The sequence below is a fragment of the Loxodonta africana genome, chromosome 1, assembly GCF_030014295.1.
Source record: "Loxodonta africana isolate mLoxAfr1 chromosome 1, mLoxAfr1.hap2, whole genome shotgun sequence".
NCBI classification, from domain to species: Eukaryota; Metazoa; Chordata; class Mammalia; order Proboscidea; family Elephantidae; genus Loxodonta; species Loxodonta africana.
In genome coordinates this window covers 134,037,306-134,056,641 of record NC_087342.1, presented here as the reverse complement: position 1 = coordinate 134,056,641, position 19,336 = coordinate 134,037,306, and the positions used below count along the sequence as shown (strand labels likewise).

General features: G+C 42.8%; 1 protein-coding gene across 2 annotated transcripts in view; it reads right to left on the bottom strand.

Annotated features, from left to right (window-relative positions):
• Window positions 1–14,075, bottom strand: part of KCNQ5 (potassium voltage-gated channel subfamily Q member 5) — a 628,816-nt gene extending 614,741 nt beyond the window's left edge. Inside the window, exon 1 of one of the 2 annotated variants that reach the window (XM_003404395.4) lies at window positions 13,622–14,075. In XM_003404395.4, the coding sequence (XP_003404443.1) occupies window positions 13,622–14,022 (401 nt within the window). In that variant the 5' untranslated portion in view covers window positions 14,023–14,075. The remainder of the gene's footprint in view (window positions 1–13,621) is intronic. The other variant, XM_064287960.1, reaches the window with a different exon arrangement.
• Between the last annotated feature and the right edge of the window lie 5,261 nt (window positions 14,076–19,336).

The window sequence follows — 19,336 nt, the reverse complement described above, 5'->3', positions numbered from 1 at the left end:
TTGGATGCCCACTGGAATGTTCATGCTTGGTAAAAGTGCTGCCCCTAAACAAAGTGTCATGTCAGCACTACATGAACAACAGTAGATGCTCCTTGGGTTCAAGATCTTATCGTGAAGGTTATAAATGAGTTCTCCAAAAATCATTTGTATTGTCATTCAACTTCTCTGCATTTTCCATTTGATGGAGCAAAACAGAAATATAGGATTTTTATCATCCGGCATGATAAATTTAAAACTAGTTTAATCTTTCCCTGTACTTCTCTGGAAACGCTGGTGGCATATCGGTTAAGAGCTACTACGTCTGCTAACCAAAAGGTCAGCAGTTCAAATCCATCCAGGTGCTCCCTGGAAACTCTATGGGGCAGTTCTCCCTGACTGCTGATCTAGTTCAGAAATCTATTTGAAGTTTAAGGATGTAGGCTAAAGAAAATGGATCAAGAGCATCTTACGGATCACAATGAACACCCATGTTAAAACTTACTGACCTTAGCTTTCACTCTTAAGCACCAAGCTTTAGTTGAAAAAAAGAGACATTTTTCATACTCCTTGAGAAGATCAATTGGGAAGAAGTGTTTCCAAAGTGTTCCAAAGACATGATTAAAAAAAAAACCAAACCCACTGCCGTCGAGTCAATTCCGACTCAAAGCGACGCTATAGGACAGAGTAGAACTGCCCCATAGAGTTTCCAAGGAGCGCTTGGTGGATTCAAACTGCCAACCTTTTGGTTAGCAGCTGTAGCACTTAACCACTACGCCACCAGGGTTTCCAAATACATGATATGTGGTAGGAACTCAATAATATTAAGAAAGGGAGAAAGAGAGGAAGGAAAGCAGGGAGGGAAGGAGGGAGGAGAAAGATATTTTAGGCTTCATGGAAGACTAGTATAATATTTTCTTTCCATGTACTAAAATAAAAAAAGCCCACAATATTGGAAGCGTATGCTGAAAATAAACAGGCATCTAATTATCTCATTTGATTAAAAAAATAAACTTTTAGTTCACATTATTTTTCTTAAGCCATTTTTTGGGGGGGAAGCAAAATCCCAAAACAAAGTATTATGAAAGAGCATTGGTTTCTTTTCTATTTTTAAAAATACTTTGGAGCAAATTAAACATATTCAGAATGCTTTATTAACTAGAATGTTTAGTCGAACTCGTTTAATTACTACTCTTTAGAAATTACTATGATCAGTGGGAACTCCTGTGTTGGGTCTCTGCGTGGGAATACCCTGAGCAGAACGCCCACCTGCACAGGCGCTGAACACCCAGCTCCAAAGTTTCCCAAGGGGTCAAGAGAACTGGCAATCAGCAGCTCCCTACATGGTGATCCTGGAGTTTACCTTGTAAAGCTCTTCAAGAGAAGCAATAGCTAAATGCTGCTGAAAAAGGGCCAACCTTTGCTTTTATCCTAAGTCATGTCAGAGAGAAGGTTTTTGCAGCTCAGTAAATCATAAACTACTATCCTTCTGAACTAAGAATTCCTTGACGGAATAGACTTGTCTGGTTTACCTTTTATGCCCTGTAGTTTCTACTCCTGGATCTCACACACAGCCTGAGGTCAAGTTAGCGAATCAACACTGAGGAATTATGTACTCATTTTACAAGTCAGAATGCTGAGAAACGCATCCAATGACTCAAAACATGAGGAGAATCTAAACTCTTAAGCCCATCTGGTCTTCCTATTCATTCAGATGTGAAAAGAAAACAGGTTTAGGGAAAAGGAAGCCCTAAACTTTGTTCCCATACAACAAAAGGTTATGCGAATAGCTCTCCCAAAGCCTATGCTTCAGAAAATTCTTCAACTAGGAAAAAATACAGTTGGTTTTCTACCTCATATGTACTCCGACGATACACCTGCATTTTTAGACCACCTTTTAGCCTCCCAATTAAACATGAAAACTGCAGATCTCTTCTCTGCTGCCAAATTGTAGATCTATTTCTTGGCTCACTGAGCGAGGAAACCCTCACCAACTCTAACAGTCTAAGTGGTAAATATTTTTAAGTTAACTGCTATGTAACGATATGTTACAAACCTATTTAGAATTGATGCATTAAAATTGTGCTGCTGGCAAAGAATATCGAAAATACCATCGCGGTGTGATGAATTACTTTTATGTGTGGCCTTTCTAACCATGGTCTTGTGACTCCTACCCAGGTGACTGGGCAGAGCTGTGTAAACAAGTTGATTGTAGCCTACCGAGGGGATGGTCAGTTTTGCCTTCAAAAAGCGCCAATTCCAGAGCAGGGAAGAGAGCCCACCACCACTGAAGAAGGAGAGATCCACAGCAGAGACCCGCGGGAGACAGTGCAGTGGGCTTCCCAGCCCACGGAGTCAGAAAGCTGAGTACCTTTGGGCAGGGACTGAGGGCCAGCAAGTAGTCTACACCTGATTCACGAATTTGGGACTTGCCTGCCTCCAGAACCACGTAAGCCATTTCCTTTATATGGTTTGTGAGTTTTGTGAGACATTGTAGCAAATTAAGGAACCCCAAAACAGGAGGGAGAGAGCACTGAGGGGAGAGGGAGTAGTTGATGTTAGAGATGATGGAATGGTACAGCGGCTTGGAAAAGTTGAACATTTGGGATATCTTTAACCTCTGCCTCACACGAACCAGCTTTGTGCTGATCCTTATAAAAGAAATTATTCATTTAACCATGGACTGCCAGAAAAACAAACAAATCAGTCTTAGGAAATATACAACCAGAATGCTCCTGAGAAATGAAGATGGACACATCATCAGGAAAGACCAGAAAATGACACATGGTTGGTACAGGAGAGGGTCAGCAACAACGAGAGAGACCCTCAATGAGATGGACGAACACAAGAGCTGCAACAATGGACTCAAACATACTAACGATCATGAAGATAGCAGAGGAGCAGGCAACGTTTCGTTTTGTTATATATAAGCTCACCATGCATCAGAGCTCGACAACAACTAAGAACAATAATGTGCCTTTTTCTATAATAATTCTCTCTGGAATAAAAATTAACTTCTGATACATTTCTCAGTTCAATAAAGTAGTCAACTCCCCAAATGGAAAGCATAATCTTTTCAAAAAGTACTCACTGAGTATCTGAGTATTCCCAGATTTCAGAAAAATTGTAAGGCTTCACCCCCTTACTAAGAAATTTGAGTCTAAGTAAAACTCCAAGAAAAACAAGGTTCTCCCCTTGCACATCAAACCCCCACATCTTTCTGGAGACCTCTGTTAATTACTGCACAGTGATATGTAAATTAGGTAGCCCAGTCTGCTTCTGCACTACACTCTTGGTCTCCGTCAGTAATTAGAGGGTCAGTGCATCTCTTGATTAAGAGCAGACAGCTTTAATAGAAAGAGAAATCGAATTACACAACACGGTAAAAAGAATGAAGAGAAATAACAATTCCAGAAAGGCAGATACACAGAGAAAGAGGAAAAAACAAACTAGGAATATTGTAATTGGAAGGTAGAGGGTGACAGGACAGAGTGGAAAAATAAAGGAAGAAACGTCCAGCGAAGAAGTATATGTGGGAGAGGAGAGACAGGGAGAAGCATGGAAGGTAAATGGTATGTATTTATATCAGCGTGAAGAAAAGATGTGTTATTCGTTGAAGAGAGAAAGCAAGCCCTACTAAATCAGTTCGAAATAAATATGTTCTATATTCGGCCATTATGAGGTTTAAACGAAGCAACTGCTGCTACATGTTAATGATTCTTAGGTATCCTGTAATGAAAGCATAAATTGGTAATGTAATATTCATAGCAAATGATATTAACAAGTTATAGCAATTTGAATCCTCAATACAAAATTGCTATGTAATTTAAGCTAGAAGAACTTTAGGAAACTCCTGTTTGGAAAAAATAAATTCCTCATCTTTCACAATCATTCATTAATATATCTGAGCTGCATCACCACACTTTTTCTCCATCCTTACTACCATTGCCCCACTCGTAGCCCTCATTGTCTCTTGCCTGTGGTGGAACCACCGTTTCAAAAGTGACCTCCTCATGAAGAGTTTTGTCCTTTTCAAGTCACCATTCACAGAACTGGCAGAGTGATCAATCTAAACTGGAAATCTAATGATATTATTACCTGCCTAAACTCCACCCTGCAACAAGATAAAATTTCAGGCCTTTATCATAGCAAGTACAGCCCTTTACCACATGTTCTCTATTTTTCTCTCTAGTTTCAATAATATCATAGTTAACACATTTAAGTCCTTGATATATAACAGCCACCATGCTAAGTGTGTTACATATTTTAAAAAATATCACAACACGTTGATGTAAAATGATCATCTCTATTTTACTGACTAGCAAAAAACCCAAACCTGTTGCCTTTGAGTTGATTTCAACTCATAGCGACCCTGTGTAGACAAAGTAGAACTGCCCCACGGTGTTTCCAAGGAGCGGCTGGTGAATTCGAACTGCTGACCTTTGGTTAGCAGCCAATCTCTTAACCACTGCACCACCAGGGCTCCTTTTACAGATTAAAAAGCTCGTATTCGAAGCAACTTGCTCAGAGTCATCGAATCAGCAAAGGAAGAGTTGATAATTAAATCCAAATATGAATCATATTCCCCAACAGAATTTCCTTGAGGTCCACATCATCCATCCCCTTTTCTGAGCCATCAGCATCTAGTACATTACCTGGTACACAGGGTGGCTGTTAATTAAATGTTAAACTGACTGGACTGTAAAAAAAAAAAAAAAAGAGAGAGAGAGAAAGGGATTATAAAATCGTAATTATAAAAGGCCATTCCGCCAATGAAGGATAAAGATGCTAGAATTATTTCACAGGTACTACAAATGGAAACAAAGACTTCTATGACTGAGTTTCTAAAACGTTTATCTCTTCTCTTCATGTAGAATTAAACTTAAATATCTTTCAAAATACAGTACAATCTCCACATTATCAAGACTAACCTTAAGATTCTTTTTTTAATTTGTGTTTTATTCCATTTTAGAGGAGCAAAAAGAAGGGAAACATAATTATTTCCACTAATGTAACTTCTTTGCTGAAGAACACAGTGTGTGTGTGTATATGGAGTGTATACGCACATATATTACACTACCCAGTGCCATCGAGTCAACTCCGACTCATAGCGACCCTATAGGACAGAGTAGGACTGCCCCATAGAGTTCCCAAGGAGCGCCTGGCAGATTCGAACTACTGACCCTTGGGTTAACAGCTGTAGCACTTAACCACTACACCACCAGAGTTACCATATATTATACATATGTTTATAAACTGATGACTTCAATAACATTGTACAAAACTCATTCTTTTGACAAGCTGCTAGCAAAGGAATAAAAACATCACCTGAAACTCTGAAACCCATCTAAGGATTTCACTAATTGTGAACAACTGCAGTTGTGTGGCCAATCTCTCCCCCAGATTGCAACCAAATAAAATTTCAATTAACATATTTATAAATGGTTGAACAAAAAGGAAATTAAAATGGAAGCATCTACCAATCATTAAGCATAACTATGAGCTGTGGCTGTTCCGCAGTTGGACTTCGAGTTGTTTCACACCACTGGGCGAGGATAAAACACGCACTGCTAGCATTTTCATCAGCCAAAACAGCCATTTGTAACCAAAAATTAAAACTGGCACTATTACTTTGAATGCAATTATCAAAAGGCTGCTGGCTACATTCCTTGTTTATAGTGTTTCTTGTATCAAGACTTCATTCTGTTTTGAAATATTCTTTCTTGTGTGTGTGTGTGTTTTTTGAAGTAATAATACTCCCAATACTAAAATTTTAATTTTTTTAAATTTCTAATTATGATTCTCAAATATTATAGCATTGTTTATATTTCTGAAGACAGATTGATTTGTAGGGTATGGAGTATTTTATGTTACAATATTAGTGCAGTATAACTTGTGTACGGCCTCTCTGCACACAGGAGCAAAATGAAATGCAAACATTGATTTCTATAGATACAGACTTAATTCAAAACAGAATATGTAGGTAAATAATAAAGTAATTCATTGGGTCTCATTGAGTCTTGACACAGAGAGTGGCCAGGAGAGTAAAATTCCATCCTCCAACAGTGACCTAGTACCGTATTATGGAGATCTGGGGTGTTAGTAAGTGAATGAACATATATGTGCGGAGCATCTTTATGTGGTAGACACTTGTTCTGGTGATACAGCACGGAACAAGACACACTGCCCTGGTGTTTAAAAAACTGGGTAGGGGAGACAGGCAATAAACAGATTCTTCCTCCAAGCAGAGAAGTGATATGTTCTGTTTACCTCTTTAGAAAGCTCACTCTGGCCACTATGGGGCACATGACCACATGGATGAAAAGTAAAGTTCAAGATACCAGTTAGGAGGCAGCTTTCGCACTAAGACATAAAGAACGCAAATGATAAAAGAATCAGATTATTTTTTATTCCAAATACTCCTTCACTTTATCATAGTGCTTTGGATTCTCAACAGTATCCTCCACCGTCTCTGATGGAAAACAGACATTATTGTGCTTGCTTCACAGAGGAAGAACTGGAGATCCAGACGGTGAAGTGACTTTACTCCGGATCGTAAAGCTAATTAACGCTGGAGCTGAGAGCAAAGCACTGGTCTCCTATTTCCAGCCCCGTACTTTACTCTTCTAAATGAATGATCAGTATCTTACTTCTTTATTTTATTCTTTTATTGTGCTTCAGATGCAGGTTTACAGAGGAAATTAGTTTCTCATCAAACAATTAATACATATACTGTTTTGTGACATTGGTTGCCAACTCTACAACATGTCAACACTCTCCCCTTCCGGATCTTGCGTTCCCCATTAACAGCTCTCCTGTCCCCTCCTTCCTTCTCGTCTTTGTCCTTGGGTTGGTGTGCCCATTTAGTCTCATTTTGTTTTACAGGCCTGTCTAATCTTTGTCTGAAGGGTGAACCTCAGGAGTGACTTCAGTACTAAGTTAAAAGGGTGTCCAGAGGAGTGTCTTACTTCTAAGACAACCAGAAAGGCTTGGTAGTTCCTTCCACATTGGCTTGCTCTGAAAGCCCTCCATGGAAGCCTTCCAAGGAAAATGATTTACTTACTCATTGAGAGAGCACATATTGTGGGTCTACTAGATACAAGGCACTTTGCTAAGTGTTTGAGTTTCAGAGATAAGTAAGGGATTTTCTATGTGGGAAGCTCACCATCTTGTGGGAAGGATAGACAAGTAGTCTACAATTACAGCACACTGGAACAAGCGCCATTATAATAATATTTTCAGAGTACCATAGAACCCGATACCAAACCAAATCCAGCGCCATCAAGTCAATTCCGACTCGTAGTGACCCTGCAGGACAGAATAGAACGTCCCCAGAGGACTTCGAAGGCTATATATAACCTTTACAGAAGCAGCCTGCCACATCTATCTCCTGTGAGCAGCTGGTGGGTTTGAACTGCTAACCTTTTGGTTAGCAGCCAGCCGAGTGCTTAATCACTGTGCCACCAGGGCTCCTAACTCATCTTGGCAAATGGAGGGAACTGTCTGTAAAGTGTGCCCAAGAGGAAGTGATCTTTGAATTTTGTTTTGAAGAAAAAGTAGGTAGAGTGCAAGGAGTGGGCAGAGTCCAAGAGAACAGTATGAGCAAAGGCATGGTAGTGAGATAAAGGATGGAGAAGTTCAGTAAGGCTGGAGCTCAGGATGCATATTAGAGAGGAGGGTGTGTAGATGAGGAAGGAAAGGTGGGCAGAGGCCATGTCATGAAGGGTTTTGGGAGCCATTTCAAAGAGTTTAGAATTAACTTACACTACTGTCTTCACTGTCTCAATTCTTAACAATTCCTCAATCCACTTAAATCACATTTATGACCCTCACTGATCCACTGAAGTTGTCACAGTAAAGGCCACCAGTGACACACTTTATGACCAATACCGTGAAATCTCATCCAACTTTTCTACGCCTTTCTGCTGCACTAGAAACTGCTAACCGTAACCTCTTTGCTGCACACCTTCCTTCCTTTGCTTTCTCCTGGCTTTCATCTTGGCCTTTTGGCTGCTCTGTCATGATTTTTCCAGGTTTCTCTGTGGGCCTTTACTCTTCCATCTACTGCTTGATGTTGGTGTTCCTCTGGCTCTGTCCTCCACCATGTCTTCATCACATTCTATATTTTCTGAGCTATCTCATTCATTTCATTTGCTGTTTTAATAAGCATGAAACTTCTAGAGTCTTCAAACCTAAATCTCAAATCCAGATCAATGGTGCCACTAGGGTTGGTGTCACACAGTACGATAACTCATGGTGTCACACCCCCATGCTAATTACCAAAATATTGTAGCTAAAACACCAGAAAATTTGACAAAATCAGCAACTATAAAAACACTGACAACAACAAAAACAATAGTACATGCCTGCAGATGAAATCACGTGATTCAAAGCATCACTGTAATTGAGTAATAATGACAGCTCTAACCAGAGCACATTAGAAGGTTCAAAAAGTAAATCAGCATAGAGTTTTAGCCTTGCAGGTATACTGATATATGTAACCTGAACTCATAAAAAAAAGGTTTTGTTGTTATAATTAACTACAGGAATATTTTTATAAAAAATAATAAATCTCTGTTGAAACACTGCACAAAAATTTTATAGATAGTTATTTTGCTGTCACTCCCTCTGATAGTGTCACACAGTAGGGTCTGCACCCCTCACATTCCCCTACTGATGCCACTGATCCAGACATCCAGATTAAGCTCCAGATTTGTAAATGCATTCATTCATTCAAAAAAAAATTTGAGTGCTATCTACCAGGAATGGTTCTGGTTGCCAATCTAAGGTACATTGGAAAGAGAATGAGTATTTCTACCACTTACAATTTCCACCTAAATGACTCACAAACATCTGAAACTCAATATGGTAAAAACAAGAACTCATTATACTGCCTTGAAAGACTGTCCCTCATTCTTTGGCCCATGTATTAGTGAATGGCACTTCCATTCCTCAAATTACCCAAGCCAGAATCATCTTCCTTACTCTACATATCAGACTCATGAAAACTATATACCAATTCTACCTCCTTAACATTTCTCTAATTAAACCCTCTCTCTTCTCCACAGTTAATGCCTTAGTTCCTTAGGTAACCATCTCTCACTTTTCTAGAACAGTCCATGCCACATAATGGATAGTCAAGAAACATTTGTGGAATGAATTCATTGAAAAATTGTCAACTAACAGGCCATATTAATTCCATTTTTGCACCCTTCCATCCATTTACCAAACTGCTAAAAGAAAGACCTTTCCAAAATTCATCTGATTATGTCATTCCCCTACTTACCACCTTTCAATGACCACTACCACCTACAGGATAAAGACCGGACTCCATGGCCAACATCTGAGTCTATCCAAGGTTAAATACGTGTTCTTTGCTCTTCCCCTCTTTTCTTGGTGCTGCCCTCATTCTGAAAATACTTAACAGTACCTAGAATTACTGTGCTAATTCCTAATTCCATATCTTTGCTCTAGCTGTTTTCTCTATCAAGATTGATCACCCTCCCCTCAAGCTTTGCTCACCTGAAAATTAATAGCTGATCTATCAAAATTCAGCTCATGCCTCACTTCCTCTTTAAAGGGTAAACTGACCTCTCTGCTGCCATCTGCCCCACTTCCTTCTCTTTTCCTATGTGACTTTGAATGTACCTCTGTAATGGTACCTGTAACATTGTTTCACACTTAATTGTTCACACACTTGTAGTAATTCCAAGCTGAAGTCTTTCTCATACCTTGAAGTGGAGGTCTTTGCCTTATTAATTTGGGAATTAGCACACAGTAGGCTATGATAGATAGCTGAGTAAATGAATGAATGAATGATGGAGAGTCACAGAACAATTGTAGGCAAGGGAATGATATGGCAAGATTTGCATTTTAGGAAAAGCACTATGGTGTCAGAGAGCTGGAAAGCTAAGTACATACATCAGATCATCAGTCAGGAAAACATTACAAACCATCCAAGAGATTGAGAAAGAGAGTGAGATTGTGGCAGTAGGAAAGGAGAGGAGGGAATAGATTTGAGAGATATTTAGAAGGTGAACAAATGAGAATTTAATGACCTTTTGGATGGCCAGTAGGAGCAGGGATGAGAAAAATGAAGGCATCAAGGACAACTTCTGGGCTCCTAGCTTGGGTGGCATTTTTCTGTTTACTAGTAAGTAATTTTTCAGAAAACAGATTTACGAATGATAATCTAAAGCTTCTCTAGTTTAAATTATTATAATTTCTGATCCACAGCATTAAACCAGGCAAAGATACCGGAGACAAAGCGATGAGTTACATGTATCTGCAACACTGTTGGAGCCCTGGTGGTGCAGTGGTTAAAGCATTTGGCTGCCAACAGAAAGGTTGGCAGTTTGAAACCACCAGCTGCTCTGCAGGATAAAGATGTGGCAATCTGCTTTTGTAAAGATTACAGCCTTGGAAATCCTATAGGGGAATTCTGCTCTAACCTACAGGGTTGATATGAATCAGAATCGACTGAATGGCAGTGGGCTTGGGCTTGACAGTGCTGTTTCCTGTGTAATTTCTTAGAACTACATTTGCTACATCAATGCAAATTTGCATATGGACCCCGTCACGTGTTCCTCTATTACCAACATCATTCTTGAAAAAATTTCTTTAGAAGAGAAGTTAAAAAGGAGCAACCCGTATTTAAAAAAAAAAAAAAATCGCTACCTCACATTTGAAGCGCTCATCTGAGAGCTGAAAAAAGGACACGTGGCTATCTGGTAAATCCTAAAGAACAACAAGCATGGCTCTCACTCCTGATTTCCAACAATTTATAAATATTGGAAGAACGTATTTGAGTAAGGTCACCTCTTGCCAGCCATATCGTCAGTAGGCTAGGATCTATACTTTTGAAACCACATTTATACCATTAAAATATCATCATAATAATGATTTTTGCATAGTTAACAGAAGTTTTTCCTTACATGAAACACAAACTTTAAAGATACTTCTCTTTTTTCTTGGCAGTGAAAATACTGGTCAACCAAGTAAATCCATCCCTGAAGTACCTCATTAATCACAGTGCACTTGTTCTTGGCAAGAACCTTAATGTGCTACAAAAACTGTTATTAAAGTAAGATTTGGGGATTCCCAGGTTGGCAAGGAATTAATTACACCTTTCTAGAAATTGTTTGCTTTTAATTTCTTTATTATTAATGAGCTTGTTAGACCTATAGCTCAAGGCAACTTTGAGTTTATTAATTTAATGTGTAAAGTCCAGCTATTCTAAAGCTTATTTAAAATCATAAGTAACAACTGCCAAAGGCAGTCTCTTTCCCCAGGGTCTGCTATAGCTACACACAACCCTCCCAGAAGATGATACTATCCATTCTCTCTTTATGCTAATGTGAATCTAGCACCCCCATCTAATTGCTCAGGCATTACAGTTTCAGACTCTAGAAATATATAATGCAAAACTTCATATTAGCAACATTGTATTGATAAGAATACACTTCCTTTCTACTACTAAAGACATGGCTAAACTGATAAAGCCCGATGAATAAAGAATTATCCAAACTTCAACGTTTTGAAAACTCATTTATCAAAATTTTAAAATTCTTTAGTCACTGAAACCTATTTAAACACTAACATTTTGAAAAGAAAATGTTAAATTGCAAGAAATCCTCATTCATTTTCAAAGACAACAGTGAGAAGGTATAAGATATGTGGACTAACCAAAGTTTTCTCTAACACTCTGTGAAAACACAATGCATAATTTTCCAAAAATGAATGGCCGTACAAGGTATGATACTGTAAATTCAAAGCTGAAGAATATACTGAGCATAATTCTGTAGAAAAAAAAATCATTATCTACGCAGTATATACTTGCTCCCAAATTGAGCACGGATCATTATTGCTAAGTGTTTAATAAATTCTGATGCTGAAAATAATTTATCAGGTTCATCACCTAATAAGATAAATTATGTATCCACTCAGGTGAGATGAACATGAAAAGTATCAGTAGCATTTCTCTCTGTTTATCATTTATTACAGTAACCACACCCAAATCAATGTCAATTTTACTTGAATTAATAATAAAAGTTGTGCTGTTTGACGCAACTATGATGTAACACAACTTTCTCCTTGTGTATATTGTAAAACGGAAAGTTGGCTGGAATATTCTACCTAATGCTATATGTTCACATCAATCTGGGACTGTAAAATTTTCCAGACACCAGAGCCCCACGATTGTAGACTCCACCAATTTCCTGACTCCTCCATGGTCAAATTCCAGGTTCACCTATTATCAAACCAGCCCTTTCTCCCACGTTATTTCAAAAAATGTTTCTGGTGTGAATGCCATCAGTGGTGGGAGTTAAGTTTGGATGATATACCTCATTTCAAAAACAAACCTAGTTTGTGTGTTTAAAACCTATTTCACTAAGGAACAAGTAATGCATCAGTGAGTGCCTACAACTCTCTACTGGCCTGCTAAGGCTGATTCCTTTACATTCCATTTTAACATAAGAAGCGGAAACAAAAGAGAGAGAGGAGTAGGAGGAAAAAAAGAAGCAAAGGGAAGGAAAGAAGGAAAAGAAGAAAAAAAATTGAGCGTAAAGGCGTAAAAACAACCTTAAAATGTCCAGATAAACCTAACTCTAGCAGGAGACTGGATAAATGGACGTTGTGGGAAAAACAGTAGTAAACTTTAAAGCCACTGAAAGGTTTTTAATGCCTAAGGGAAAAATAAACATTTGCTTCCAATCATTTTCTCATTAAGCATTCTCTGCTAGATGGCGAGGGCTTACTTACACTCACACACTTTGACTCAGCACCACAAATGCCTACTTAAGCCACTGCCTGAACTCCGTCCGAGGCGGCCCATTTGAGAGTCCGCTATAGCACCCCAGTTTCCCCTCTAGCTCTGGTCACAACGAGGGAGTATAGCCTCGCCCGGCCCTGCTCGCCTCTTCTAGACCTTGGCCACCTTTTCTGTGGTGTGGCGGGAAGGGTTATATGCACTGACAGATTTTCCGTTTGGTGGTGGCTGGGTTGGTGACGAGGCGTGTTTCCGGGCGCACTAAAAAACTAGTAGCTCTCCCCAACGAGTAACAGCTTCCACAGCTCCACCCCCAGGACTGAGGGCACAACCCAACGTTTCACCTCTCTCCACCTCGCCCTACCCCATCACCTCTTAACCTCTCTAATACACTCACAAGCCTCACACGGGCTCACGTCCTCCCTTTGCATTTCTCAGCTCCCGGGCGCCCCGCTCGGTTGAAGTTTACGTATCTTGGGACCTAATCGCTCCCTGTTATCCGTGACGCCCAAGTGTTGCATCTGCCGTACTCTCGCCCGCGGTGCTTGGAGCTGCCAGGCAGCTCACTGGGCGTCCTAGGGGCGAAGGTTCAAGCTGTAGAGGTCAGAGAAGTGGAGCTAGGGGAGGCGGAAGGCTCTAGAGGGAAGATCACAAACACGTGCAAAGAAATAAAAGCTACCACGTGTGCGCGCCTGAGAGAGTGTGTGTGTGTTGTGTGTGTTTGTGTTGTGTGTGTGTGTGTGTGTGTATACGCGCGCGAGCGCGCGCGGTGGGCCAGGGCGCGAAGCGCGTCCCCTGGGCCAGGAGCACGACCCTCCTTCCCCCTCCCCTCGGCGCGGGCGTGGCTGGGGGCTCGCGAGGGGCGCGGGTACTCACACAAACGCGTGGTAGATGAATGCCCAGCCTCGGGGTCTCTCCAGCACGTTGTACAAATAGTTCTGCACCCGCCGGTACTTGACGTTGCGCCGGCAGCTCTGGCTACTGGTGTACGAGAGCGGTTTCCCCAGTAGGCTCATCCGGGCCCCCTGCTTGCCCCGGCGGCTCTCTCTCAGGCCGCCGCCGCCGCCGCCGCCGAGCGCGGCCGCGCGGGTGCCCAGCAGCAGGAGGCCGTCGCCCCTGGCGGCCGCCGAGTTCAGCAGCACCCTGCCCCGGCCCGACTCCACATCCTTCATGCCGCTGCCCAGGCGCCCCCCGCCCGCGGCCGCCACCGCCGCACCGCTCTTCACCCAGAGCCCGGCGGCGCCGCCCTCCTCTCCTCCCGCGTGGTGGCGGGGCATGGCATCACCACGGTCACCGCGAGGGGGTAGCCAGCGCCTGCGGCGGGGGCAGCGGCCTCATGCGCGTCGGCGAGTTGCGAAGAGGAAGCCAGCGGCCGACGGGGCGCCCGCCCGCCCGCCCGCGACCTCCCGAGCCGGGGGCGGGGAAGCAGTCAGCCAGCAAACCGCGGGGCCTCGGGGCGGGGGCAGGGGGTTGCGGAGGAGGCAGAAGCGTCCCAATTTCTAGCCGCCTTTAGCTTCGAATTCAAAATCTGGACCTGTTTGGGGAGTCACTTTGAGAGGTTTTCTCTTGCTCTCTCTTATTCTTGAGACTACTACTCCCTCCTCCCCTAAGTGTCCCCAGGCTAAGACGAGGAGTGCGGGGCGCTACAAGGCGCGCTCCCACGCGCGCACACCCAACCCCCGGCTCCCCTTTTCTTCTCGCCTTCCCCACGCCTGGACTGCGTTCGCCCCACCTCCCCCCCGCCCCCCCCCCCCAGCAGGGGACTGGGCTCCAAAGCTACAGTTAGAAGAGAGAGTTTGGTTTGGTTCTCTTAGGGGCTTTAGGGTTGTTGGAAGGTTAAGTCAGCCAGGTTCCCCGAGTAGGAGCCGAAGACGCAGGTCGCTACGCTGTCCCGCCGCTACGCTGCAGCTCCCGGTCCTGCCATTCTTCCGTTGGGGTGTGAGCAGAAACCGTCCTGCCCTGCCCTGTCCTCTGGGTACCAGCCAGTCCTCAAGCAGACGCGAGGGCGATGCTGCCGGCAGTGGCGCTCAGGTCCCCACGCAGCCGGGGAATCCTAGGCATTTCAACGCGCAGATCCGCAGGACGCGGCTGCTGAGCCCGCGAGGTGGGGACCTGGCATCTCCCTGTGGCTCACTCCAGCCTGCGAGCTGTGACTTCCCAGCCCAGTATCAGACAAGAAGCCCGCGAGTAACTGCATATCCTTCCCAGCGCGATGGTGGATTGTGGGGAGGTCGTTAAACTCCAAAGGGGCTCCTCCGCAGTGAGCAAGCTGTCCACCAGCTCCGCCTGACAGCGGCGCAAAGTCGGCGGAGAATCCCTCCCTGGGAGAACGAACCCAGTTACCTCGGGCAAGAAATTTCCATGTAAGTCCGAGAAAGTCATAAAACTGCTAAGTCTCGGCAGGGGCAGCTGTGGCCCCAGTGCCTGAGAGAAGAATCCTGAAGGGTGGGGAGCCCTGGAGGCGGGCTTCTGGTGGTCCTCACTTCACCCCGTATGCTGTAACTTGCACGGCTAAAGACCTGTGACGAGGAGCGACTGTGTGTGGGTCTCCCCCCACCTCTGTCACTCGGGCGGCCCAGAGCGCTCACCCTTGACCGGGAGGGAGGCCACTTTGCCTCTGGCTGCGGCCTCTGAGGCCTTCAGAAACAGTGTATTAAAACTGTGTTAAACATCACAATCAGCATGGGGAAACTGCAAAGAAGCCAGGCTTGGGAACTTCTTCCAACGGAGTGCATTTCCCCCCAAAATATTAAAGAAAACGATTGCCAAGTTAAAATGAAGGGAGAACTAAGCTTCCACCACAAAGCCGTAGCAGAGAGTTGCAAGGTGGTGATTCTGTGTGCTTTTTTCGTTCCCGTAAGCTAAAACTGAAACAATAAAGCAAAAGTCTTATTGCAGCTTGGCTCCTCCCCTGCAAGGCTGATATTCTCTGAACTCACTCCCGTACACACACCCACGCCCGCGGCAGTGCCTCTCTGGCTTTCTGCCTGGGGTAGTAGCTCCATTTAAACGCTTTATTTTTTATTGTTGTCGTTATTAACTGTGTGAAGCCCCCTCACCGGCTCCTGGCCACCGGCAGGATCCTGATTCCCTCCCTCCCTTCCTCCAACCTTTTTGAAGAGCAACACAGGCAACAGCTCCTGGCCGCTTGGTGCAGCTGGCAGCAGTGCCATGTGACTGACTGTGCGCCGAGCACCAATACCAGAGTCACTCTTGCTTTCCCCTAATACACTTCACACCCACGCACTGTGGAGGTGCGAGAGAGAATGCTCCGTGCCTTGCTATTCGAGGCAGATGCAGAGAGCGCCCTAGAGCAAGCTCTCCAATCCTGGAGCTGCCCAGGGACCCGGGCTGGGGGCGGGGGGAGTTTGCTATTGCTATATTTAGATACCCCGCGGAGTATCTGTGCAAGGGACTTTCAGGGTGATAGATCTAGATACTTAAAATGACTCGTTGCACACTTTAAAACTGAAAAACTCTGCTTTTCTGCAGACAGTAAAATGAAAACCACCTCTTCTTACCCAAGCTGTTTTCTGTCTTGCAGAGTTCAACTACTGCTGAGTAGGTCAGGTCACTTCCATCTAGCTGGCCGGCTGGATCCCTTGTGCAGGCAGGAAGTCTGGGGAAGGCGGGACACAGGAACACGTTCCCCTGGAACAAAGCCAGTTGCTTAACTTCCAAGTGATGCTTTCCTGGGAGTGCAGCAATAATGTTAGTGAAACTGTAATGTTGATTAAGCAAATGCCATTACACTTTTTAAAATAACAACTCAGATACAGTGATCAGCAGCGGTTTCGAGTTAGGAAGGACCTTTGAGATCATCTATTCTAGAGTAACTCTGGGTTACAGATAAGGCCCTGAGAAGGGGACCCACCCAATGTTCACAGGTAGGTGGTGTGAGAGTTTCTAAGAGCCTTGCCTTTCAGTTCAGTATTCCTTCCACCTGGCAGTGAGCGTCTCCAGCAGAAGATTTAAAAACAGCACATGGTCTTCTTTCAATGCCTGTGTTTACTGCTATTCAGAAAGGCAGGTTAGCTGCCAGTGCTAACCATCCTGCCCTTGTTTTCAGGAACGGTATGCACAAGAAGGAAAGCCCAGGTGAGGCTGCACGCCTCCCCCAAAGATGCTCTGTATGTCCTTGCCGACTTCCCTCAAAAGGCAGGAATTAACTTTGGGGAAAGTAAAGTGTTTTGTTGTTGTTGTTCCTTTGAATACAGATGTTGCTAGGAAACTGCCTTTTATTAGTTCTTTTTGCTGTAATACTAAAACCCAATATCAGAAGAAGGGTAGGCATACTGAACAGAGTGAAACAATATAGTGTAGATTCTGTGAGTGAAAATTACATTAGAGCATTATCAAGAGCTAAAGAGGTAGATGAAAACTGATTTTTTTCAAAGGAAAAATATTTTTCCAGTGTAGAGCATGTGAGTTGATTGGCCATTCCCATCCTTCAGTGATGGGTTTGCTTTCAACCATTCATTCTACACACACATAAGATACCTGCCTGAAATTTATGACCTTGGAGCCGTTTATCCTTTGAAGATGGAGATAGCTTCTATTGAAAATATTTACTAGAAATGTTTTATTTTGGTGTGTTTTCTATCCCATAATAGTTTTCTTCTGAAAGGTCCTTTGAAATAGTAATATTGAAAATTACATAGATGAGCTACAGGTGCACAAGAGAGGCTTTCCGCATCCACCAGAGGGGCCGAATAACTCAACCTGGACTGATTTCACAAGATATCAGTGATCTGGTTACTCTCCTTTCCCTCTCCATACCTCTTCATTTTCCAAATTTCTCAAGCGCTTGCATCCCCAACCCACCCTCCCATCAAGCCATGTTCATGATCCTGACCACCTAGTGAGTGGCATAGTGCCACTCTCGTGATATGGATGCGCTTTCATCCAGTGGGAAGATTCCTGGGCCGGCCAGAGCAGTCATGATAAACAGGATACTCAGATTTTAGAGCAGAAGGGAACTTACTAATAAAGAAGTAGAAATCCATGGTTGGCTGCTACTCATGGACTTACCCGAGGCTCAGCTATTTGCCTTGAATGCCTCAAAGTAGAACTAAAGTCTCCTAACTCCTAAATAGAATGCTTTTTAAAGTACACCACCCTTCTCCTTAGTTTTATTATTATTATTTTTCCTTCTTCTCCTTCTCCTTCTCTTTCTTATTCTATTCTTCTCCTCCTCCTCTTATCAGGTCATAACAAAACCAATAAACATAGCATTTCTTAGGTATCTTATCATAACAATTGGTTCAATACTTATATTTTTACCTCTTATTATTTTAAATGCATCAGCATAGTGTACCACAGTACTTTTTTTTGTCAATCAGGAATTCTTATCTTTAAGAGATAAGAGCTTCTCAAAATGTTTCTCGAAGAAGCAGAAATCAATCAGAGAACCCAGGGCAGTATCAGATGTCATCTGAGATTGGTCAGACTGCACGAAGGTTCTAACACAGTAGGGACCCCAGACCTGCATCTCACAGGGAGTGAGGCATGGCTCCTACAGAAAGATCTCTGCCTCCCGGTTGCAGAGAGGATGTGGGTGTGAGTGGATGTGGACGTAAGGAGAGGGTAGGAGGGGGCGGAAAAATAGCAGGAAAAGGGCTCCAGTAAAGTTTCACCATTTTCATTCCAGCAGCTACTAGATTACAAATAAAAAAAAATTACTTTTCTAGGAATGACTAAAATAATGTGATCACCATTGTGAAAGAAAATAATGGTGAATACTTAGCATGTATTTACTGTGTGCTTTCAGTTCCAGTTGCCAAGAATCCATTCTGACTTACAGTGATTACATATGTTGCGGTATATAGAACTGCATTCCATAGGGTTTTCATAACTGCGACCTTTCAGGGGGATAGATTGCCAGGCCTTTCTTCCGAGGCCCTTCTGCGTGCATTCAAACCTCCAATCTTTAGTACCCAAGTGCTTAACCATTTGAGCCATCCAGAAACTCCTTACTATGTGCTAGGCACTGTGATTTACAAGAATTATTTCATCTGATCCTGACAATAGTCTCATAAAGAAGGCATTACAATCATATAGGTGAGGTATAGACAAGTTAGTAATAGGTAGCACTGTCAGGACTTAAACTTAGAGCTATCTAATCCCCATCCCCCCACCCACACACATACAAAGCAAAAACAAAAACAAAATGGATTTTTAACTACTAAATGAAATCAACATTTGAGATTAAAATCTTAGCCTCTTATTGTGTGTTAATAATCTTGACAATTTCTCTTTGCTAAAGAGAAGTATTGAAAAGCTTCTATTGTTTTGAACCAGAAATTTGGCTTTTATTATAAACACAAAAACGTCTTTGATATTTCTCTTCACTTTTCCTACAGAAGGGTTTCAGTGCATAGACTGTTTTCTGTATTGAAAATTTTGAAACAGTCCAAAGTCTCATAGTATCAATTCCTTGAAATTGTGTTTACATTTTTATCTTTTTCTTAACATTACCTTCAGTTTTATTAATAAAACCCTGATTATTGTATTTGGAGGAGCCCTGGTTGTGCAGTGGTTCAGTGTTCAGCTGCTAGCCAAAAGGTTTGTGGTTTGAACCCACCACCCGCT